Genomic DNA, 24488 nt, shown 5'->3' with positions numbered 1-24488 from the left:
ATTCTTTGGAACTCTGGATTCAGATGCTTATATCTTTCCTTTTCTCCTTTGCTTTTCATTTCTCTTCTTTTTACAGCTATTTGTAAGGCCTCCTCAGACAGCCATTTTGCTTTTTTGCATTTCTTTTTCTTGGGAATGGTCTTGATCCCTGTCTCCTGTACAATGTCATGAACCTCAGTCCATAGTTCATCAGGTACTCTATCAGATCTAGGCCGTTAAATCTATTTCTCACTTCCACTGTATAGTCATAAGGGATTTGATTTAGGTCATACCTGAATGGTCTAGTGATTTTCCCCACTTTCTTCAATTTAAGTCTGAATTTGGCAATAAGGAGTTCATGATCTGAGCCACAGTCAGCTCCCAGTCTTGTTTTTGCTGACTGTATAGAGCTTCTCCATCTTTGGCTGCAAAGAACATAATCAATCTGATTTTGGTGTTGACCATCTGGTGATGTTCATGTGTAGAGTCTTCTCTTGTGTTGTTGGACGAGGGTGTTTGCTATGACCAGTGAGTTCTCTTATACACTGCTGCTACTGCTGCTAAGTCGCTTCAGTCATGTCCAACTCTGTGCAACCCCATAGACGGCAGTTCACCAGGCTCCCCTGTCCCTGGGATTCTCCAGGCAAGAACACTGGAGTGGGTTGCCATTTCCTTCTCCAACGCATGAAAGTGAAAAGTGAAAGTGAAGTCACTCAGTTGTGTCCAACTCAACAACCCCATGGACTGCAGCCAACAGGCTCCTCCATCCATGGGATTTTCCAGGCAAGAGTACTGGAGTGGGGTGCCATTGCCCTCTCCCTCTTATACACGACCATTTGTAAAATAGATAGCTAGTAGGAAGCTGCTGTATAACACAGGGAGTTCAGCTCAGTGCTCTGTGATGACCTAGAGGGGTGGATGTGGGGAAGGTGGGGAGGAGGGTGGTCCAAGAGGGAGGGGATATGTATACATATATGATTGATTTACTTCATTGTACAGCAGAAACCAAATTGGCAATGTAAAGCAACCATACCCCACCCCACCCCCACCCCCTGCAAAGAAAAAGCAGAGCTGGGGCCCATCCTACAACTCCTGGGTATAATGCTCTGTGGCCCCACATCCAGGAAATGTGCTTATTATTTACCGACACCAATGACAGTAATCTATGACAGCGATGGTGTTGACTCCTAGTCTCCAGATGACTATGATAGTTTCCAGTTGTAATTAAGTACATCTGACCACACTGATTCTCTGTGATCAAAATTCCAATGTCTCATTCTTCTCATACTCAGTGAGTAGTGAAGATTCCAAGACTAGTTATGCTTCCAGACCTGCAGATGAGATTGAATGACTGAGTTCAACTCTATAGGTACTAAGTCTATTCATCATCAATGGCTGTTAATTCTCTATTTCCCTACTAAATTGCTTAGTTCTCTATGGTCCTAAAAGAATAATAAAAATTCTATAATAGCCTGATTTACCTGAACCTAAGGAGTAGTATTTTGGGGCTTCCCAGGTGGCTCAGTAGTAAAGAGGCAGGGAATGCAAGAGATGCAAATTCAATCCCTGGGTCGGGGAAGAGCCCCTGGAGGAGAAAATGGCAACTCGCTCCAGTATCCTTGCCTGGGAAATCCCATGGAGAGAGGAGCCTGGTGGATTACAGTCCATGGGGTCGCAGAGTCAGATGTGACTGAGCACGACGCAAGGAATAGTACTTTAGGGCCTAACAGAGAAGCCTCTGATAATTTAGTTAGTAAGGGATTTACACCAAAGCTTTAGGAGAGTTGGCCTCATAAAAGTCAGACACCTTTGTTAAGCTAAATCCACGGAATGCAGAATATTGTTATTCTGAAATGAAATTCAATATAGTTGACTCTGTGTGATGTCCAAAGTTTCTATTTATTTATTTTTTGCAAGAAAGCTTTCAGTCTTAGTGCGGCAAGGCTTCCAAAATGATTGACAGCCATAGTCTATTTGTAAATCATGCATTTCTTTTTCACTTCATATAAAGTTTCTCTTAAGAAGATAAAAGGAAAAAAAAAAAAAAGAAGATAAAAGGATCGGGTCAAGAAGGATTTATATAAAATTCTGTAAAGCAATTACCCTTCAATAAAAAAATAAATTAAAAAAAGGATTTATATTGTGATATTTAATTCCAAGACTTTTCAAGGTTTGATGTTAGTAACTTCAAGAAATGAAAAACTCTTTTGTTAAAACCCTAAGAGCTGGTGGAGACCAGTGCAAGCTTGACTGGTGCGGGTGACAGAGACGCTCACGATCAGCAGTATTCTCTTTCTTCACTGTGCTGTTGTTCTTTTAGTCTCCAAGTCATGTCCAGCTCTTTGTGACCGCATGGACTGCAACACCCCAAGCTTCCTGTCCTTCACTATTTTCTGGAGTTTTCTCAAACTCATGTCCATCGAGTCGGTGATGCCATCCAACCATCTCATCCTCTGTCGCCCCCTCCTCCTCCTGCTCTCAATCTTTCCCAGCATCAGGGTCTTTTCTAATGAGTTGACTCTTCGCATCAGGTGGCCAAAATATCAGACCAGTGTGTATGTGTATATTAAGTGTCCAATGCCATTGTCATTTGAATCCTAAACACACATAACACTAACCCCAGACCCAAACCTTGGCCCTGCCTTATAGTGGAGACCCAGGGACTTCTCTGGTGGTGCAAGGGTTAAGAGTGCAGGGGGTGAGAATTTGATCCCTGGTCTGGGAGAAAAGATCCCACATGGCTCTGAGCCAAAAAAACAAAACATAAAGCAGAAGAAATATTGTAACAAATTCAGTAATGATTTAAAAAATGGTGCACATCAAAATTTTTTTTTAAAGTGGAAATGCAGAGCAGACTCCACAGAGGAAGCTCTAGAGCTTGAGGGCCTCCCAACTGTGCACTTCAGCATTCCCCATGGGACTGCCCGGCTCATTAATTAAATTAAAGCTACCTCCTTCACAGGTCCCACCTTGACATCTACACTGAGCTTCTGTCCAGTCTAATCCACTCCCACCTTGCATGAGGGGTGATCTCTCTGCTGGCAAATGTGATCATGTTACTCTCTCCATCTAACCATTCAGTGGCTCCTGGTGTCTCTGCAGGACTCAGTGGGGCATAGAAGACCTTTCCTGATTTGTTGGTACTCTGCTGATTCACCCAAGTTTCTCACTGTTCTTTTATACTCAAAGTTCCAATCATTTTAAGATTCCTTCAGTTCCTAAAATCCCCTTGTTCATTCACATTCCTGTTCTTTGTATAGACTGTTGCCTCTACTGCAGTCCCACCCCTTTCCCCATGGAGGCCTCCTTTTCTCTCCAAGGGCCATCTCCCACTCACCTTAGATGCCATTTCCTTGGGATCTCGCCCAGGATGGGTGAGCGGCCTGTCTGCTTTCTCTGACCACAGCACTTCCTGCCCTGTGTTGTAACACTGACTGTTCATTTCCCCTGAGTCTCCAAGCCCAATGTATGTCAGAACTGTGCCTTACTCAGACCTGTGTCTCCAAAACCTAAAGCCATCCTGGGATGGAATGTGTATCCACATTTTTTCCCAAATGAATGAACTTGGGAATGACATGACTTGAGTTTGATGATTGTGGAGGCTGGGTAATGGGTTGCTGTTTAGTCGCTAAGTTGCTATAGTCGTGTCTGACTCTTTGTGACCCTATGGACTGTAGCCCGCCAGGCTTCTCTGTTCGTGGGAATCTCCTGGCAAGCATACTGGAGTGGGTTGCCATTTTCTCCTCCAGGGGATCTTCCCGACCCAGGGATCTAACCCATGTCCCCTGTACTGCCAGCAAATTCTATACCACTGAGCCATCTGGGAAGCTCATGGGGAATGGACACTTAGGGTTTTATCATGCTATTTTTCTCTGCTTTTAGGTACATTTGATGTTTTTTGTAACAAGAAGATCTTACAAAAGACATGGTGTTTAACTTATCAAGGATGTGTCTCAGTTCAGTTCAGTTCAGTCGCTCAGTTATGTCCGACTCTTTGTGGCCCCATGAATCGAAGCACACCAGGCCTCCCTGTCCATCACCATCTCCCAGAGTTCACTCAAACTCATGTCCATCGAGTCGGTGATGCCATCCAGCCATCTCATCGTCTGTCGTCCCCTTTTCCTCCTGCCCCCAATCCCTCCCAGCATCAGGGTCTTTTCCAATGAGTCAACTCTTCGCATGAGGTGGCCAAAGTACTGGAGTTTCTGCTTTAGCATTATTCCTTCCAAAGTACACCCAGGGCTGATCTCCTTTAGAGTGGACTGGTTGGATCTCCTTGCAGATGTGTCTCACATCTTCTTAAATTGCAGAAGACCAGAAACAATAGTATAGAAGCAGTCCCAATTCCCTGCACACACCTCAAGGATATGAGTTTATGAAATGAGTGTTTGGAGAAGGCCTGATGCAGAAGGGAACACGAGCCAGAGCCTGCACTTCATTTGTCCCCATCGATCAGGCCGGATCCACCAGTGTCACAGCTGAGGACACGAAAGCCAACAAACAGGACGGCAAGAACAAAAGCAGCCATTGTTCCGTCCAAAGTGGATGGTCTGTGACGGCCGGGAAGACTGCTTGCGCTTGTGCTTCCCCACTGGTTCCTTGTGAACTGGGTTTTGTGTGAGCCTCACTCAGGCTGCACGGGCTCCCTCCCTCTCCGCCTGGCTGCCTGGCTGCCTGAGAACTTGTCAGCTGGCCCTGATTTCTTTCAGTTGGACTCACTGGATGGCTTTACCCAGCATTTTAAAAAGACTGTTTTTCTTGAGGAAGCTGGAGGTTGGCACCTATTTGAAATGATACATCTTGGGGCCAGTCAGGATTTGTAACTATCATTAATTTCCCTCGGGACATGAGACATTGGCTGAAGAAAGATTTTAACAGTGACCTCACCTGATGTGAAGAGCCGATTCATTGGAAAAGACTCGGATGCTGGGAAAGATTGAAGACAAGAGGAGAAAGAGGCGACAGAGGGCGAGATGGTTGGATGGCATTACCGACGAATCAAAGGACATGAGTTTGAGCAAACCCCAGGAGACAGTAAAGGACAGGGAAATCTGGTGTGCTGCAGTCCATGGGGTTACAGAGTTGGACACAACAGCAGCTGAACAACAAGTTAAAGAGGTCAAGAGAAAACATCTCTGATTAGGGTCTCAGGAAGCACAGCAATAATGCAATTCTATTTACTAATCCATCAGCCAATCAGTGTTGACTTACAATGTGCCCAGCAGGTGGAAGCCCATTTTGTAGGAGGAAATAACCAGGTTAACACCTGGTTATTGGAGACTGTGTGCCTGCGTGCTCAGTTGTGTCCAGCTCTTGGAGACCCCATAGACTGTAGTCTGCCGGGCTTCTCTGTCCATCAAATGGGCTACAAATCAAACACGTGGGTCTGGGGAGTTTACCAGGATGACAGGGCTAATAGGAAACCTAGATCCTTGGGTACAGGTTGTTTTTTTAAAATTCAAAGTATCTGATAAAAAAAGAACCAAATGAAATTCTATCTGGCAGGTATTACTGTCTTGATTTTATAGATGGTAAAACTCAGAGAATTAAAGCTAACTTGGGCCTGAATTCAAACCCCATTCCTGCCGTTCCAGAGACACTGCTTTAGGTCCTCACTCTGGTGGCAGCTTGGCCCTGGCTAGGATGCACAGAACGGGACACCTGCGGCTGGGATAAAGAGGTCTTCAATTTATCAGACTCCAATTAGTTATTAATACACTGGAGCCTCAAGTTTCACTAGCTTGAGATCCTGCAACCGCTTGAATTTCCGCCATTCACCGTTCCTCACTCCCTTCGGTCTTTTACAAAACAGAGCAGAGCCATCCTGCTGTTGGGATCCTCAGTGTGGTCACTGCATCTGTGCCTGCGATGGAGGGCTGGGTGCCAAGAGAGCAGCTGAGTGCTGAATCCTGACTCAGCAAGAAGGCATTTGAAAATGCAGTCAGCTTTCTGCTTCCATGATTACCTACAATCCAAAGGCACTCTATTTTTTCCCTTTTTTGATGTCACTTATGGAAAAAGAGGAAGAAGGCAATGGCATCCCACTCCAGTACTGTTGCCCGGAAAATCCCATGGATGGAGGAGCCTGGTAGGCTGCAGTCCATGGGGTCGCTGAGTCAGACACAACTGAGCGACTTCACTTTCACTTTCCACTTTCATGCATTGGAGAAGGAAATGGCAACCCACACCAGTGTTCTTGCCTGGAGAATCCCAGGGACAGAGAAGCCTGGTAGGCTGCAGTTCATGGGGTCGCACAGAGTCGGACACGACTGAAGCGACTTAGCAGCAGCAGCATGGAAAAAGAGAGCCTGTTTCTGACAGATGAGCCCAGCAGAGTTCTCCTGGCCTTTGGTCAAGACTGTGCAGAACACAGGAGGTTCTGAAGTGAAGGGATGATGCAGGGCGGCCGGCTTCTTTGTAACCAGAGGTAGAATCTGGTGTCTGATGGGTTTGGGGCTGGACCAGGCTGCAGCATGGCTTCGGGGGAGGCACCAGAAACAGCCACACACACCAGGTCTCTCTCATGCTCAGGTTTTATTTGCCCCAGATTATGCTATTGGGACTTCACACTTGTGGACCTAATATTAGCAGTCCATGCACATTTTGTGATGGGAACAATATATTAGTTCATTCATATCTAAGTAAACTTAGATGAGCAAACTCCAGGAGATCGTGAAGGACAGGGAGCCTGGCATGCTGCAGGCCATGGGGTCGCAAAGAGTTGGACACGACTTAGCAACTGAACAACAACAACACATCTAAGCACCAAATGAACTTGAACTTTATTTTCTTTCCTAATGGGAGAAGTCAGGCCAGAGTGAGAGGATGAGGTGCCCCAGGTGTGACTGGGGGTGTTGGGGAAGGTTTGAGGTGAGGGGTTGGCACAGGCTAATGGCCGTGGTGCCTGGGAGACCTTCTTAGCTTCCTTCCCTCATGTCCTCCCCTCCTCACCTGCCTCCCTCTGTGTTATCAGGATGCATGAGGGGTGAAGAGGGGCCCCCAAAGCCTGGGCTTTCCCAGGGGCCAAAACATGGTGGACAGGTCTGGGGCTGGAACCCTGGGAAAGGGGAGACCTTGATGACACTAGTGAGTTGTTAAAAACAGTTTGCAGCTATTTTTAGGAAAAGACAAAAACAGAAAAAAGGCAGTGTTAGGACATGGCTCTTAGTTCCTGATTAATATGCTTATAAATCCAGCAAACTTGTTCTGCATGTACTTAATTGCACGTATGTACTTAATTACGTGAAAGCGTCTACGTAATTAAGTACATATCCTCCTACGATGGCATGGGTGGCAACACTCTGAGCTTTCCACTGAAAACTTCAAAAAAAAAAAAATCTCCTTCACACACACGGCTTTTCCGGCAAACGGTCACAGACAAAAGGCTTACATATACGCAGCTTGCAGAAGTAGAGAGAGTAGACTTACTACACAATTGGGAAAGGTGGTGTGAAATTGCTAATATCAGATGCTTGGACAATTTCTTTCTGTGGAAAATTCTGAAAGAGATGGGAATACCAGACCACCTGATCTGCCTCTTGAGAAATTTGTATGCAGGTCAGGAAGCAAGAGTTAGAACTGGACATGAAACAACAGATTGGTTCCAAATAGGGAAAGGAGTTCGTCAAGGCTGTATATTGTCACCCTGTTTATTTAACTTATATGCAGAGTATATCATGAGAAACCCTGGACTGGAAGAAACACAAACTGGAATCAAGATTGCCGGGAGAAATATCAATCACCTCAGATATGCAGATGACACCACCCTTATGGCAGAAAGTGAAGAGAAACTAAAAAGCCTCTTGATGAAAGTGAAAGAGGAGAGTGAAAAAGTTGGCTTAAAGCTCAACATTCAGAAAACGAAGATCATGGCATCTGGTCTCATCACTTTATTGGAAATAGATGGGGAAACAGTGGAAACAGTGGCTGACTTTATTTTTCTGGGCTCCAAAATCACTGCAGATGGTGACTGAAGCCATGAAATTAAAAGACGCTTACTCCTTGGAAGGAAAGCTATGACCAACCTAGATAGCATATTCAAAAGCAGAGACATTACTTTGCCAACAAAGGTCTGTCTAGTCAAGGCTATGGTTTTTCCTGTGGTCATGTATGGATGTGAGAGTTGGGCTGTGAAGAAGGCTGAGCGCCGAAAAATTGATGCTTTTGAACTGTGGTGTTGGAGAAGACTCTTGAGAGTCCCTTGGACTGCAAGGAGATCCAACCAGTCCATTCTGAAGGAGATCAGCCCTGGGATTTCTTTGGAAGGAATGATGCTAAAGCTGAAACTCCAGTACTTTGGCCACCTCATGCGAAGGGTTGACTCATTGGAAAAGACTCGGATGCTGGGAGGGATTGGGGGCAGGAGGAGAAGGGGACGACAGAGGATGAGATGGCTGGATGGCATCACTGACTCGATGGACGTGAGTCTGAGTGAACTCCAGGAGTTGGTGATGAACAGGGAGGCCTGGCGTGCTGCGATTCATGGGGTCGCAAAGAGTAGGACACGACTGAGTGACTGATCTGATCTGATCGAATGTTTTATTCATTCCATGTGGTCCTATTTTGCTCAACTTTTTTTTTTTTTTTTACATCACCTCCAGCAACCTTTCCTGATAACTTAGAGGTAAAAACAGTCATGTCTCCGTGAATCTGGGTGGTTAGGTGACCCACACTGGATCCATCTGGTCTGACTCAAGACAGCAGAGAGGGTCACATGAAGCCTTCACCATCCACTCCGGTACTCTTGCCTGGGATATTCCATGGGCAGAGGAGCCTGACAGCTGACAGCTGATGGAGTCACAAAGAGTAGGACACGACTGAGCACACACAATGGATAGAAAGATGCTAGAACTCAAACACTGAAAGCAAGTCTGTCTCCTTCGAGTACCTGGGTGTCCTGGGAAGGCCACACACTGGTTCAAAGTTACAGTCGCTCAAAATGTGTGCTGGACAACTGTTTAAGGTTGTCTCACAGCCCACAGGACTGCCAGGACCGGCTTGATCCAGGGGTGGGTACCAGACCCCACTGGACTCGACTCTCCTGGGAAGTGGCAGTGAGGACTTGGCGAGCAGACTCTTCCACAGACCCCTGGGGTCAGGTTCCTGAGCTGCCAGCTCCTGCCATTTCCTTTTATCCTCCAGTCAGGTGCAATCTGAACAGGCAGCTGCAAACACATGTTGAGACTAGACTTATGATATTTAAATCATTCCTCAGTCTGTTTTTGAATAATAGTTCTTGAAATTGTCTCTTATTTGAGAACTGCTGTGTTGCTATGCTCCGTCATGTCTGATTCTTTGCGACGCTATGGACTGTAGCCTGCCAGGTTCCTCGTCTGTGGGATTCTCCAGGCAAGAATACTGGAGTGGGTTGCTATTTCCTTCTCCAGGGGACCTTCCTGACTCAGGTATTGAACTTGCATCTCTTGCATTGGCAGGCGTATTCTTTACTGCTGAGCCACTAGGAAGCCCTACAGGGGTATTCTTTACTGCTGAGCCGCTAGGAAGCCCTATTTGAGAATAAATCCTGGTGATTTTTAATGCTGAAAATTCAGCCTCACATAATCAAAATATATTCCTTTGGAAAAACATATTTGGTTACATCACTAATGTCAAGTTAAATTACATAGTCCATAATTTGGGTTTTACTCTTGAATATCTGAATATATTCCAAGGTTTAAACCATTATCTTTCAAAAGAGTTGCTACATTTTAAAATTACTTTCTTCAGTCAATTTAAATGCAATAATTATAAAGCCATTCTGTAAAGTTTCTAACTCCAGGCTATGATGCCTCCCAGCCTGCGGAGAAGCCCTGTGTGGCTTCTATCACAGCACCCGGGAGTGAAGACATGTTTGAGAATCCTGAGACACCAAGGAATAAGAGGCTTCTTATCTTGTGCCCTGAGTCTGGTGTGATGGGTAAAGACAGGAAGCCCTACAAAGCCATTGATTTTAGAATCACTGTCATTTGTTCATGTGTTCAGAAACTCTAGATTTACATTCTCAAGAACAAAAGCAAACTCAGGCTAAGTTAGAAAACTACATAATGCAATACACTCTTGATTCTCATTCAGAAAAAACTTCAGAGGAGTGAAGAAACCTATTAAAATGCTGTCTACCTTTGCTAAAACAAGCCACCTGGTGGCACTGGTGGAGACGTTTGCCTCTAAAATATAACCCAGTGGGAAAACCCAATTTTTTTTTTTTTTTGAGCAGAACAAGGTTTACTACAGGGTCCTGCAAGGAGACGCGTTGCTCATGCCCTGAAAAGCTCATGACCTGAGCTCCCAGGAGGGTTTCAGCAAAGCATTTTTAAAAGCCAGGTTGCTGGGAGCAGGTGTTGGGTGGCAGGGTGTGAGATGAGCTAGTGTGCAATTCTCTGATTGGGCTGATGGTAAGGTCACAGGAGGTGTCACAGGGTCACAGGCTCACAAGATCAGTCCATAGGCTCCAGAAGGCCTGGGGCTGTGTGCTCACGGTCCTCAAGTAGTCAACATCTTCCATTTGATGGAGGGTTTTTACATCTGTAAAACAACTCAGGAAATGGGCTATCTGCAGGGAGAAGCTACAGAAGAGGGAAGGACTGAAGGCCTGTCCCTGCTTCCCAAAGCCCCACAGTTGGGGGCGGGGTAGGGGGAGGGGGTGTCCTGCTCCATTAGAATTCCTCCCTTTTCTTTGATACTTCTCAACCTTGAGAACAAAGAAAACCCAACCTTTAATGTAAAACTCTGAAAGACAATTATGTAAGCATTAAAAAAATTGTAAACATGACCAAAACTTTATTTTAAAATTTTTATCTAAAATGTTGAAGAGTAGGACTGATGTGGGTCTTTTCTGTATACTATTATTTTCAGAGTAGAAAAATCTTTACTTCCACTGTGGAGAATGGAGAGGCTGACACTGGGTTTTAGGAAGCAAACAGTTGGCTTTTCCATAATATTCCCAGTGGAGGAGAGAATTGCATTTTCCCAGCAGCCTCCTTGATGATAATTAATGGAAAACAGTTAATGACCCAACTCTTTAACCTCAGAGGACTGACTTTTTCGGGTCAATTGAAAAGTACGGATTATAATTGTACATTTTTTTATGCCTGTATTATATATATATATATGTATGTATGTTTTAAAGGTATGCATTCTTTTAAAATTGAAATACAGTTGATTTACAATATAATGTTAGTTTCAGGTGTATAGCAAAGTGGTTCAGTTCTGTATACATGTATATACATTCTTTTTCAGATTCTTTTCCATAACAAGATATTGAGTAGAGTTCCCTGTGCTAGGTGTGTATCTGTTAATCCCAGACTCCTAATTTATACCGCTTCCCAGCCATTCACTTTGAAATTGAAAATTGATCACTATTTCATCGATTACGGTGAAAGGCATAAGCTGGTATCTTAGATGCTTCATCAAGTTAAGATAGAGTCCAGATTAACTATCTAAAACTCTAGGGTGATAACACTACTCTTTTTAACAGGCTGAAAATAGTTTTGCTCTTTTTTTTTTTGCAGCACCATGCACCATGTGGGATCTTAGTTCTCTGACCAGGGGTTGAACTTGAGCCCCCAGCTTTGGGAGCAAGGAGTCTTAACCACTGGACTGCCAGAGAAGTCCCCAACAGTTTTGCTCTTGAAAGTGAAAGTCACTCAGTTGTGCCCGACTCTTTGTGACTCTCTGCACTGTAGGCCACTGGGCTCCTCTGTCCGTGGGATTCTCCAGGCATGAATACTGCAGTGGGTAGCCATTCCCTTTTCTCGGGGATCTTCCCAACCCAGGGATTGAACCTGCATCTCCTGCATTGCAGGGGGATTCTTTACCACTGAGCCACCAGGGAAGATCCCCATAGTTTTGCTCTTAATGCCACACCACTGACCTGGCTTCTGTGAGCCAGAAACTGAGCAGCAGGAGAACTCTTTACACGTTTCTAAGGACGACACCACGGGCTTTGTTATGGTCCCTATAAAAGGAAGACAATGTAGCTATGGTCACTGAGAACTCAGAGTCCCTGGGTCCGGAGCCTGGGGAACCCTCCTCCTGCTCACCTGGAATCACCTGCAGGGGGACCTGAGGATTGCTCGCCAAGGATGGAGGATGTAACCAGGACAGACTTCCAGATGAGCCTTTCCTTAGGCAATTTTGTGAGCCTCTCAGTTGTTAATTACTACAGAATTCTTTTCAGAGGGCCTTTGCAAAGGTAAGAACCAACTCTGTCCTTGGGGAACTTGCTCTTTCACAACTGGAGACAGGACAGGATAACTTTGTCTTCTGAATACATCGATGTATATGTATATGGTGCTGGATATTGGAAGCATAATTCCTTTCTTGCTAAGAGATTTTTCCTTTCTTCTTTCTGCTCCCTGTATTTGCCATAAAAAGCTCCCTTGTCTTGGTAGGTACCTTTGGGGGCCTTGGAGTTTATCTCTCCCCTTTCAGTGTGTAATGTCTCACAGTAAGGGCTTTGATGGGCTTCTCAAGGGGTCACACACCTGGACAGGAGAGCACCTAAAAGTCTGCACTCTCAGAGGGACAGCAATTAAAATGACGTTGAAAATAATTTTATGTAGAAAATTTTCTGGTCTAAGCTCTGATCACTTTTATTACTGGGAAAGAATGCACACATGTGTATGCATCTATCTGTATTGACAGATGGATGGGTAGATAACTGCTCACCAGCGTGGCTGTAAAGTTTTCTCTCTCTCACTTTTATCACTAAAAAGAGTGCCCGGTCCAGGGAGCACCCCGTCTCCCACTTGGTCTCTGTGCTCTGAATGGAAGGAAGCAGAAATCCTGGTGGAGAAAAACTAAACCCGATGAAGCCAAGTTCATCAGTGTGTGTCTGTGTGTGTACATGTGTAGGTGGAAAGATGTTAATTTATTTTGTAGTAAATTAGCAGTTTTGTTGGGCTCTTTGGGGAGAATGCACAGATAAATCACTACTGAGGATGCTGGCTTCCAGCCTGAGAAATTACAGCCTGCTTCTAAAGCACAGCCAGAATCTATCGACTTAGTAACGAAGTCAGCGTCAGAAAAAACCTGGGTTCGAATCACCACTTAGCTGACTACACGAATGTAACAGTGGTTTTTACAAACATGCTTTCTCATCTCTAAAACAGGTTTGACTCCCTCAGTACTTCTTACCTAATGAAATCGGTTAAGAATCCAAATAAAAAAGAACAACAGGAAGAACCACAGTAGACAACATATTTATACAACACAAATGAATTGTTATTTTCAGTCTAACCTGCCTTTGGAAGGCTTTTTTTTTTTTTACACATTTAATTCTGAAATTATTATAGATTCACTGGAAGTTTCACAAAAGAATGTACATACAGTGGTCCCGCACTTTTCACGCAGTTCCACCCAATGGAAACTTCATAAATTGTACAACATCAAAGCCAAGAGACACATTGGTATAATTCTAAGAGCTCATTCAGATTTCATAAGTTTGTATGCACTCATGTGTGCGTGTGGTGGGGAGGGGTTGCCATTTTCTTCTCCAGGGGATCTTCCTGACCCAGGAATGGAACCTGCATCTCCTGCATTGGCAGGTGAATTCTTTACCACTGAGTCACATGGGAAGCCCTACAGGTGAGTGTAGTTCTATGCAATTTTAACACATGTGGGCACTGAAATCAAATGTACCTTCCTATTGAACCACTGAAATCAACTACCTTCCTATTGAAAAAGCTTCCCAATGACTTAACAAACAAACAACTTCTCCTTGTGCCAGTTGGTTAAAATAACACCAGGGAGGAACTTCCTTGGTTTTCCAATGGTTAAAACTCCATGCTACCAATGTGGGGGGCCTGGGTTCCATTCCTGGTCTGGGAACTTAGATCCCATATGCTGTATGGTGCAGTCAAAAGATAAAACAAAAATCTCTGGGGAAAGGGCAGATCTGGATAATTAGAATCTGCAAATACATGATTATTGTGAGGATATGAGCCAAGGCACAGGCAGTTTCTAGTGCTGCAGAATCTGGACAGGTCTTCAGTTGTAGAATTTATCAGCATTTCTTCTGAGCTCTGATCATTGTTTGTCACAGGCATTGACACATGTCCATCCCCCTCCACACCAAATAGCCTTTTAAGAGTTGCTTCTATTAATAGTTAAGAGGATTGACAGACTTAAACTGTACTTTCTGCAAAGATACACACAACGCTGAGTAGGAAAGCGGTTACTCTTTGGGGAAATCACGTTGTCTATAGAAATTCATGCTTAAGAAATTCAGCTAGGAAACTATGACTTTAGGAAAAACACCCTTAGTTCCTAAATGGTCTTTCATGCCTGTATTAGTTTTACCAAAATTTTTTTTCCCTCAAACAATTTTGGTGGAAAGCAATCTACACTTTTTCATTGGTGGTGTTTTAGTCACTCAGTTGTGTCCAACTCTTGCAACCCCATGGACTGTAGCCTGCCAGGCTCCTCTGTCGATGGGAGTCTCCAGGCAACAATACTAGAGTGGGTTGTGGTTTCTTTCTCCAGGGTATCTTCCCAACCCAGGGACTGAACCCAGGTATCTGACATCTCCTGCATTGCAGGTGGATTCTTTACTGACTGAGCCACGAGGGAAGCCCATATTTTTTCATTACTACATGGGATATAACTTTTATGTCAGAATATCTAAACACTGATAGTAGCCATAGAAATCTATGTCTAGGTTTTCTGCTTTTTAAGACAAGACTTCCTGAAACAAACAAACAAAATGTAGTCATTTGCCGTTGTAAAGGGAAGCTGTTTAGGTTGGAGAAAACTGGATGAATCAGGTTGTTATCAAAGTTCGAGTTTTTCTCTTGGGTTTAGTTTGGAAGCCTTTTTGATAAATCATCAATAAGGTAAAGTGAGCGCTGACACTAAAGCTTGCTTATGGTTTTATATTCTTTCTGGATAAACCCTTTCCTTGCCAAGAACGGTCACGGACTGGGGAGATGGTCTTACCTTGACATTGTGCATGGCTGTGGCACATCCTTCATTTTCCACGGTTTGGTGAACGTTCACATTATATGCCTCAGTCCACGGCGGAGGCAGAAATTGTATCCGCCTCGATGGTCTGGAGAAATGTTTCTGGTGGCCCTGTTGGTTGTCTTGGGAAAGCCTGGGCATGTTTTTACAATAAAGCCTCAAACGAGTCCTGTAGCTTGATTTTAACAATACCAGCCCAGGGTCCACTCTATTTCTCTTCCTTTGGCTGGTGCTGGGCCATCGCTTAGTCTGCTGGGGGCCTCCCTGTAAAGTCGCATCCGTCAAAGCAAGAGGATTATCTGTGTTGTGGGTCAGCAGTTTATCCACGGTCCGTGGGCTCTATTCCAGGATGAGCCTCTGAGTTTGAGAGTTTAGGTATGTTCTGACTGCCCTCTACAGGTTGCAAGTGAAGTGAAAGTGAAGTTGCTCAGTCGTGTCTGACTCTGTGACTCCACGGATTGTAGCCTACCAGGCTCTTCATCTCTACGGGTAGCAACATACTCCTAATTCAAATTTAATGCTAGATCAAAACTGAAGGAAATGATTCAAGTGATATATTGCTTAGTATATCATGATAAAGGAAATAGATCATGTGGTAATATTCTGCGTTTGTAGTGTGTGATATGTGAAAAATTTGGACCATACTCTCGAGAGGCAGAGGAGCCACTTTATCTCGGTCTCTTAAAAGGTCCTTCTAGTAGCAGTCGGCTTTGTGGCTGGAAATGCTTGCTACACTCATAACCACACTTCACTTCAAGGATTATTACTTTTTATTTATGTCATGTAGAATTAATTGAGGACTTCCCTGGTGGCTCAGATGGTAAAGAATCCACTTGCAGTGCAGGAGACCTGGGTTTGATCTCTAGTTTGGGAAGATCCCCTGGAGGAGGTCATGGAAAACCACTCCAATGTTCTTTCTGGAGAATTCCCATGGACAGAAGAACCTAGTGGGCTACTGTCCATGGGGTCACAAAGAGTTGGACACGACTGAGCGACTAAGCACAGCACAGCACAGAATTAATTGAAGTCATTTCCTTATGCGATAGTCATCTAACCATGAAGTCAAAACTTGGCTTCTACATCATACTTCCTTTTTGTAAAGTGCTTTATAAATATCAGATTATTGGACTTTTCCTGGTGGTCCAGTGGTTAAGTCTCTGCGCTTCCACTGCTGGGGGCCTGGGTTTGATCCTTGGTCAAAGGTATCTAAGGCCCAGGTAGCTTCTGCTGGGTCTGGAGGGGTACAGAAGTAAGGACCCCAGGTATGCATTGCTGGGGACTATGAACTGAAGAAACTTCCTTTCATAACATAGTCCCAGGCCCCCAAAATGGATATATAAAACTAACATAAGTTGGACCTCACATCATGTTAAAAAATTAACTCGAATCATAGACCCAAATTTAAGAGTTAAGACAATAAAACTTTTAAAAGAAAACTTAGGAGAAAATATTTGTGATCTCAGATTAGGCAAAGCCTTCTTAGACATAATATCAAAAGTGCAAGTGACAAAAGAAAAAACAGGCAAACTGGATTTCATCAAAATGAAAACCTTTTGTTCTTCAAAGGATATCATCAAAAGAGTGAAAAGATACCCACAAAATAGGGTAAAATATGGCAAATCATACATACATAATAAGGGACTTATATCCAGAATATATAAAGAGCTCTTTAAAAAAAACAACTAGAAATGGGTGAATTTGTAAATAGACGTTTCTCAAAAGAAGACGTGCAAATGGCCAAAAAACATGAAAAGATGCTCACCATCTTTAGCAACTGGGGACATCCAAGTCAAAATCACCAAGGAGATACCAGTAGGTAGGCTTTAATCAAAAAGACAGACAATGACAAGCTTTAGTGAGGATGTCAAGCACTGGCACCCTCACACACTGCTGGGGGGGAGTGTAAAGTGATACCTTCCCTTTGGAAAACAGGGTTACCATTCAATGTAGCAGTTCCCTTGTAGATATCCGCTGAAGCCAGAGAAGTGAAACATGTTTACCAAACACTTGCATGCAAGTGTCCAGTATGTAAATCAACCCACATGCCCATTAACTAGTGAAAGGTAGACAAAGGTACACCCGCACAATGGAATATTTATTCAGCTGTAAAAAGGAATGAAGTACTGATATGTACTGACACACGAATGAGCCTTGAACATATATGAAGTGAGAGAAGCCAATCACAAAATATCACATGTTGTATAATGCCACTCCTAAGATGTCCAGAATCGGCCAGTCCTTAGATACATAGAGGAGCGGCTGCCTAGGGCAAGAAGGTTTGGGGAGAGATGGAGAATGATAGCTAAAGAGTAAGAGGTTTCTCTTTGGGGCGATGAGAATGTTACAACACTGACTGCAGTGATGGTTGCCCAACTCTGAGAACACAGTAAAAATCTGACATTTGGGATCTATGTCTCAGCATATGTTTCATAACTGAGACTCGTTTTAAGAACGCCTGATTCGCTGATTTGTCAAATCCAAGTGAAAGTTAACCGACTTCAAAGCTCTAAATTAACCTTTTCGGAATGACGGTTACGATAATGATCAATGAGCTTTGGCCCAGTTCTTCGCTTCTGGCGCCCACCGGCCCTGTCCCGGGGACTGCCGGGTGTTCGGGTGGGGAGAGTCCCTGCATGCCTCGTAAGCGAAGGGCGCTCCGGGAGCCGTTTTGGGCCCTCCTGGCTTCCACCTTCCGCGCGGTCACGTGCTCCGGCTCACGTGACCGGCACTCCTGTCATTCCGCCGCTGCCGCTCCGGGTTCCTCCAGCCTATTCCGTCCTCAACGTCTCCTCTGTGCGGGACCGCCCCCGCCGCCGCCGCCGCCGCCCACTCCTCCGGACCGGGAGGACCCCCGACTCGGCTGTGACTCGGCGCCCGGACCGCTGCGTCCTCCTGCCTCTTCTGGGTGCGTCGGGGGGTCCCGCGGTTCGCGGGGTGAGGCTGCTCTCGGGTCGTTCTGGCTGCGGCCCCGGCCCTGCGAGCCTGCGGTTTCTCCGCGTCCCTGGCGCGCGCTGGCTTCCTCCTCTGCCCAGGCGTCCCCGGCCCTCCTCCGGCCCCGGGTTCCCAGGTGTCTTTCCTTCCCGGCCTCAGCGGCGTTTGCGGAACCGCAGAGCCTCCCCCGCAGGGTAGGGCAGGGTACAGCGTGGACGGGCGAGAGGTGCTTTCCCCGGGTCGGGGCCGCGGCTGTGGCCGGCGCAGGGTTCGGGTTGTCCAGGGCCTAGGTGACCGCCCGCCCGCAGGCACCGTCGCCCGCCGCGGGAGGGCCCGCCGAGGCTGGGCCGTCTCGATTCCGCGGTCCCAGTTTGGCCCGGGCGGAGCCTGTTTATGCTTGGCCCCGGCCGGTCCGCAGTGCCTCTGTTTGTTTAGACAGCAAATCCTCAGATGTAGAGATTCCTTCCAGACTGACTTAAGGTCATTGGGACCCTGGAGAAGAATTTGGGTTGTGGTTTTAGCTTGTTTTTGGTCATAACTAACTGTGAGCTTTTATTTTGTAAACTGCATCTTATATTTTGTGTCGTGATACAAGCAGGCTTAAGCTTTTATCTTTAAGTTTAGGAGTGAGAATTACTTAAAACCCATTTTTGTGCATTCATATTATCAGATCAGTCTCCCATTGTTGACTGAGCCTAAAATGTATCTCTGTTTCAAAAAATTCTCTCAATATTGATTTTGAAACTGCTATTTTGATTGAAAAAAGAAAGCTCTGCCTTCTAAGAGATCTTACATTCCCATTTTGAATGTTTTAATTTGAATAAAGTTGTAAAAAGACATGTAGATTTTTCATGTCACTTTAAAATGGTGCTTAGTAAATGTAAAGAAAATAGTTGGTTGTATCTATATTATGCAAGTTCTTATTTGTAAGTCTATCTCAACCGTATATCGGAGAAGACAATGGCACCCCACTCCAGTACTCTTGCCTGGAAAATCCCATGGACAGAGGACTCTGGTGGGCTGCAGCCCATGGGGTTGCAGAGAGTCGGACACAACTCAAGCGACTTAGCAGCAGCAGCAGCAACTGTATACATTTAAAATACTTTCTTATCTTGTATGCCTATTCTAGTAAGTATGATTTCTGAATTCAGTATCTTATGAAAGTGAAAGTCGCTCAGTCCTATCCGACTTTTTGTGACCCCATGGACTATACAGTCCATGGAATTCTCCAGGCTAGAGTACTGGAGTGGGTAGCCTTTCCCTTCTCCAGGGCATCTTCCCAACCCAGGGATAAAACCCAGGTTTTGCGTATTGCAGGCGGATTCTTTACCATCTGAGCCAGGAGGGAAGCCCAATATCTTATGATTACTTTTAAAATCTTACTGCGGTATTAGTGCCAACAAATGGAAAACATTTCCTGGAAAAGTGAAAACCTATAGAGAACACGTCTGTGGAGTAGTGCATAACTGGACAAGATTTGAAATATTAATGATGTTAATGTTTAGGCTTTTTATTTTTATTTATTTTTATTTTAATATATTTTATTAAGGGCTATAAAAATATCCAGAAAGATAAATAAATGTGATGCAATGGTATATGGCCTAATATGAAGAACTTGTTTTCACTGCATTGTTTTCCTTCACAATGGCCTTCAAATCACAGGAGGCAGTTATTCCATGCCATTTTCTCTTCTTTTATTACACACTGCAGAATTTCTGAATCAGTATCCCGCCCTCGATCTTCTCATTTATAAATCAAATTCATTTTCAATCCATTGTTTAGAGGGAGCGTATTTTTTTCTGTTCCACAAAGAGGACTTTTTTTTTCACTACTGGATCATAATGGAGTAGAGTCAGTTTCTCCCATAGTTGGCTTCTCTTAGTGTTGAAGGAAAAACCTGTTCCAGCTTGGCTCACCATTTTCACCAGAATTGTTTTTGACTTGCTCTTGGCAACTTGAGAACTTGAAATGAGTGAACTAAAAATTCTGAAGTTTTCTCAGTTAGAACGTCCAGAGATTCTGCTGACACACCAGTACAGAGGGCGAGGGAGAGTCCCACTTCTGCCAGCCAGATTCTAGCATCTGAATGAGCCCCAGCGGACCTGTTTAGGCTTTTTAATGTTTGAGATGAATGCTCCTAGAGATTATGGTGATAATGATGCTATTGATGATAATAGTAGCAGTTGTTAAAAAACAATCACACCTTGTATTCTGGTTTTGCCTTGCATGCAAATTGAAGATCTGTAGAAGAACAGTCAAGATCATAAGTTTAGATGACCAAGATGGATATTCGGGGTGCTGTGGATGCTGCTGTTCCCACCAACATCATTGCCGCCAAGGCTGCGGAAGTCCGTGCGAACAAAGTGAACTGGCAGTCCTACCTGCAGTAAGTGCTGGTTTGCAGTGAATCAGGGCTGTCATGTGCCTGTGCTTCGGCCTTCTTCATGGTCATGCTTCTGTGAGAGGAACACTGGAAAAAGCCTAACAAATGTAACAAATGTGGAAGAAAACACTTCCTCCTTAGAACTGTTAGCTGTCACCCAGCTTAGTGTGATGGAAACAGCTTGGGGCTCCAGTGGGCAGGCTGTGCTGATCACAGTGCTTAAAATTTTTTTTTTTTTAATATATGTATTTATTTTTGGCTGTGCTTGGTCTATATCGCTTTGCTTGCATCCAGCAGGGGCTACTCTCCAGTTACAGTGCACAGGCTTCTCATTGCAGTGGCTTCTCTTATTATGGAACATGGGCTGTAGAGCGTGAGGGCTCAGTAGTTGTGGTGCACTGACTTAGCTGCCTTGTGTCATGTGGGATCTTCCTGGACCAGGGATCGAACTGGTGTCTCCTGCATTGGCAGGTGGATTCTGTACCACTAGATCACCAGGGAAGCCCCTCATAAAGGTTTTAATTTGTCAACTGACTTAAAAAGGACTTTTGAGGTGTTAGGTAGAACTGCCTTTTAGATTCATAGTTTGACCAGGTGAAAGGAGTAAATGTGCAGTCAGATGTGCGCTTGACAGAACTGCAGGGTCAGAGGGGCATGGAGGAGGGTGGAATTGGAAGCAGGAAGCCTATTGGGTTGTGCCCATGGGGCTGAGCCACCCCCAAGGGGCATGAAAGAGGGTGTGATTGGAAGCCAGAAGCCTGCTGGGCTGTGGCCAGGGGACTGAGCCCTCCGAGAGGCAGGGAAGTGGGGAGTAGAGTGAAGTCAGGAGGAAGAATTGTCAGGACTGCCTGACCGGGCTGGCTGTCACAGAAGGGGCCAGAGCTGCTGACCTGTTAGGTTGGCTTGGGTGGGGACAGGCTGAGACTGGCTAGTGCCTAGAGGTGGTATTTTATTGAGTTTCGGGGGACCAGGCCTGTGCTGACCACCTTATGTGAATTGTTTCATCTTCAGTCCAGCCCCTTAAAGACAATGTGGTTCTTGTTTGCATCCTGTGGGTCAGTGAGCTCAGGTCCTGGGAGGCCCCTGAGCAGGAGGTGGTACAGCTAAGCTCTGAAGACAGGTCTGTGGGTGCTGGGCCTGGGGTCAGCACTCGCAGAGAGAGGAGAGAAGCATTCTGTATCAGTAGCTCATAGGGACCCTTCAGTCCTTACTGAACAGAAACCTCCTTCTCTCTTTCTAGGGGGCAGATGATTTCTTCTGAAGACTGCGAGTTCATTCAAAGATTTGAGATGAAAAGAAGTCCTGAGGAGAAGCAGGAGATGCTTCAGACTGAAGGCAGTCAGGTGATTGGTACAGATAGCAGACCACGAGCCCTGCCCTGGGTCATTAGACATTCTAGAGATTTTCTCAGTGATTCTTTGACATTCCTCTTAAGCAGGTGTCATAGTTTCACTAAAAATTCTCTTTTATTGGAAGGCATTTGAGTGATTTCTAGTTTTCTTTGTTAATTTTGGAAAAAATGTCGTACTGAGTGTGTATATGTTCCTCCATCCTTTCCGACATTTTCTGAAACTTTTTTTTTTTTTTTTAATAGAGTAGATTCCTGGCATGGAAATTACTGTTTCAAAGTATACAGTATTTTCAAAGTTGCTTAACATTTTTTTTTTTTTAAAGAAAATTCTTTGTCTACTCTGTATTCTCACTAGAACAACATCTAACTCTGCCACCCATCAGATTTTCTGATATGGGGCCCTGATGGGCTGAAGGATCTGTCGTACAGGCTAGCCCAAATGTACAATCCTGGGAAGTGTGGGAGGAGGCATGTAACGAGTGCCAGTCTTGTTGAATTCTAGAGCGATCGTGACTCAGTTCTTAAATTGTAGGATGGAAACTTCTGATTGCAGCACCTGAACTGAATTCCTATACTTTTGCTGCTTTGGTATTCTGCTTCCCCATAAATGTATAAGCCTTCCCAAAAGACCAAAAAAACCCAAACATCAAAACAAAAATTTAAAATTAGATTGTCTATGTAACTTCTTCTTTATGGTATCAAGCATTGATGATGGCTAGGTCTGTCTGTTTTAAAATAGTAAACATTTGATGTGATTAGAAATTATAAAAAATCTGATGTGAGTATGGCCCTCCTGTACTTGGTCACATATGTGTGAAAGGATGCATTTTCTATAACTGCGTCCTCATTTAGGCAAGAGAATAATATTTTACTGAAATTCCATTAGAGCATTGTATCTGCAGTTGAAAACAGTGATTAATGTTCATTTCCTTTTTTTTTTTTTTTAGTGTGCTAAGACATTTATAAATCTGATGACTCATATTTCCAAAGAGCAGACAGTTCAGTACATACTCACCCTGGTGGATGATACACTGCAGGTGGGTGTCTTCCTCAGCAGACATGTTCCGTCCTCACCTTGTTGTGTTTTCCCAGGAGTAGCATTTCTGTAAGGTTTCACTTAAGCACTTGTTCGCTTTCAGGGTGTGATGGTGTGTTTTTCTTCACCGTGGGAGTTGTCGTTTGCTTATCATGGTGAAGACGGGGCTGTCCCCACACTGCACACTGGCTGCTGTTGTGGTTTGCAGGATGTTGGGGGACTGGTGTGTCTCTTTTCCACATTTCCTCTGAGTTCTGTGCTGAACACGGCAGGGCTTGATGTACCCCCACAGGCTTTCTGGATGCTCGGCGTACTCACAGATGACAGGGCTCCTTCTCCTTTAGTCTTTCTGCAGATTTCAGCATCCCTGTGTCCTGTCCAGTGCCGGGTACTGGGAGCTCAGTGCTGACTGTAGGCAAGGTGTTTGCCCTCAGAAGCACGGTGTGTTTGGAGAACATTTTGCTCATCATTTGGGACCTTTCCAGTAGCTTACAGTTTCTATTTACTGCTCTGTTGTCCCTCAATACAGAGACTCCCTTATTCACAGTATTGTATTTTTACACCTGAGTATAATCTAGGTTTAGATTGTTGGCATCCAGAGTCATCTTTTTTGAAACAGGCCAACTGGCTACAAAATCCATGGCCTGTCGACGTTAATCATGACCTACTTGAACTTACAGTTTTTTGATGAAGTCATTACCATGACTATTTAAGTTATTACTCTAGACTCTAATGATGTGTTAGTGAAGGAGATAGTTTTCTACTCTTCAAATACATAACTGCTGCTACTGCTGCTGCTAAGTCGCTTCAGTCATGTCCGACTCTGTGTGACCCCATAGACAGCAGCCCACCAGGCTCCCTGTCCCTGGGATTCTCCAGGCAAGAACACTGGAGTGGGTTGCCGTTTCCTTCTCCAATGCATGAGAGTGAAAAGTGAAAGTAAAGTCGCTCAGTCGTGTCCGACTCTTAGCAACCCCATGGACTGCAGCCCACCAGCCTCCTCCGTCCGTGGGATTTTCCGGACAAGAGTACTGGAGTGGGGTGCCATTGCCTTCTCCACATAACTGCTAGTATAAACCAAAATGAAAATCCTTGGGGATTTCCCTGGTGGTCCAGTGTCTCCCAGTGCAGGGGGCATGGATTCTATTCCTGGTCAGGGAACTAAACTCCCAAATGCTGCAACTAAGACCTAGTGCGGCCAAGTGAATACATATTAAAAAAAACGCATTGTATATATTTATTTTGGCCCCGCTGTGCAACATGTGGGTTCCTAGTTCCCCAACAAGGGTTCTGACCTGAGTACCCTGCATTGGAAGCACAGAATCTTAACTACTGAGTCACCAGGGAAGTCTCAAAACCATTGCATTTAAAAAGATTTAAATATTGATCTGAGAATTAGAATGACTGTTTATGTATTTATTTGCGTCGTTGCCAAATATTGCTTCTTAACCACTGTATTCACTTAGTGAATCAGGTAGTGGATTTCAGCCATCGATACACAGAGAACATTTCAGTGAGAGGTAGAGCTTGTATTATTTGAACTGAGAAACTAAGAATTAATTGTTCCTCAGATCTGTCTGCTGGTATATGCTGGTTTTTGCTGTCTGCATCTGCCCTGATTTTTCTAACACAGCACGCTAGGAGTAACCGTGAACATTCGAGATTTCTTTAATTCCTTGTTTCCCCTGCCTGCCTGGAAGTAGCTTGAGGTGCTTCCTTCGGATCCTTCCATCTAGAGCTAAATTGGCATCTTTCTGCCTCCTACCGACTTTGTTTCTGTGGATGGAGGGTGAAGGTGTCCGGACAGCACTGGGAGGGGCAGGTCAGGAGCAGGGCAGGCTGAGGAGAAG

At 44.7% G+C, this 24488-nt stretch overlaps 2 protein-coding genes across 8 annotated transcripts in view; one reads left to right on the top strand and one right to left on the bottom strand.

Moving 5' to 3' along the window:
- The window catches only part of RGS20 (regulator of G protein signaling 20), a 58547-nt gene extending 43404 nt beyond the window's left edge, over positions 1-15143 (bottom strand). The window contains exon 1 of the mRNA XM_025001734.2: positions 14906-15143. Within this exon, the coding sequence (XP_024857502.2) occupies positions 14906-15078 (173 nt within the window). The 5' untranslated portion in view covers positions 15079-15143. The remainder of the gene's footprint in view (positions 1-14905) is intronic.
- Positions 1-24488, top strand: part of ATP6V1H (ATPase H+ transporting V1 subunit H) — a 73993-nt gene that overhangs the window by 8905 nt on the left and 40600 nt on the right. For 2 of the 7 annotated variants that reach the window (XM_015474431.2, XM_015474430.2), the window contains exons 1-3: positions 17470-17871; positions 20108-20254; positions 22550-22639. In XM_015474431.2, coding sequence (XP_015329917.1) covers positions 17485-17871; positions 20108-20254; positions 22550-22639 — 624 coding nt within the window. In that variant the 5' untranslated portion in view covers positions 17470-17484. 7 annotated transcript variants of the gene reach the window in all.

Source organism: Bos taurus, chromosome 14, assembly GCF_002263795.3.
Source record: "Bos taurus isolate L1 Dominette 01449 registration number 42190680 breed Hereford chromosome 14, ARS-UCD2.0, whole genome shotgun sequence".
NCBI lineage: Eukaryota > Metazoa > Chordata > Mammalia > Artiodactyla > Bovidae > Bos > Bos taurus.
The sequence above is the reverse complement of the archived record's forward strand: the minus strand, read 5'-3'. Positions and strand labels throughout refer to the sequence as shown.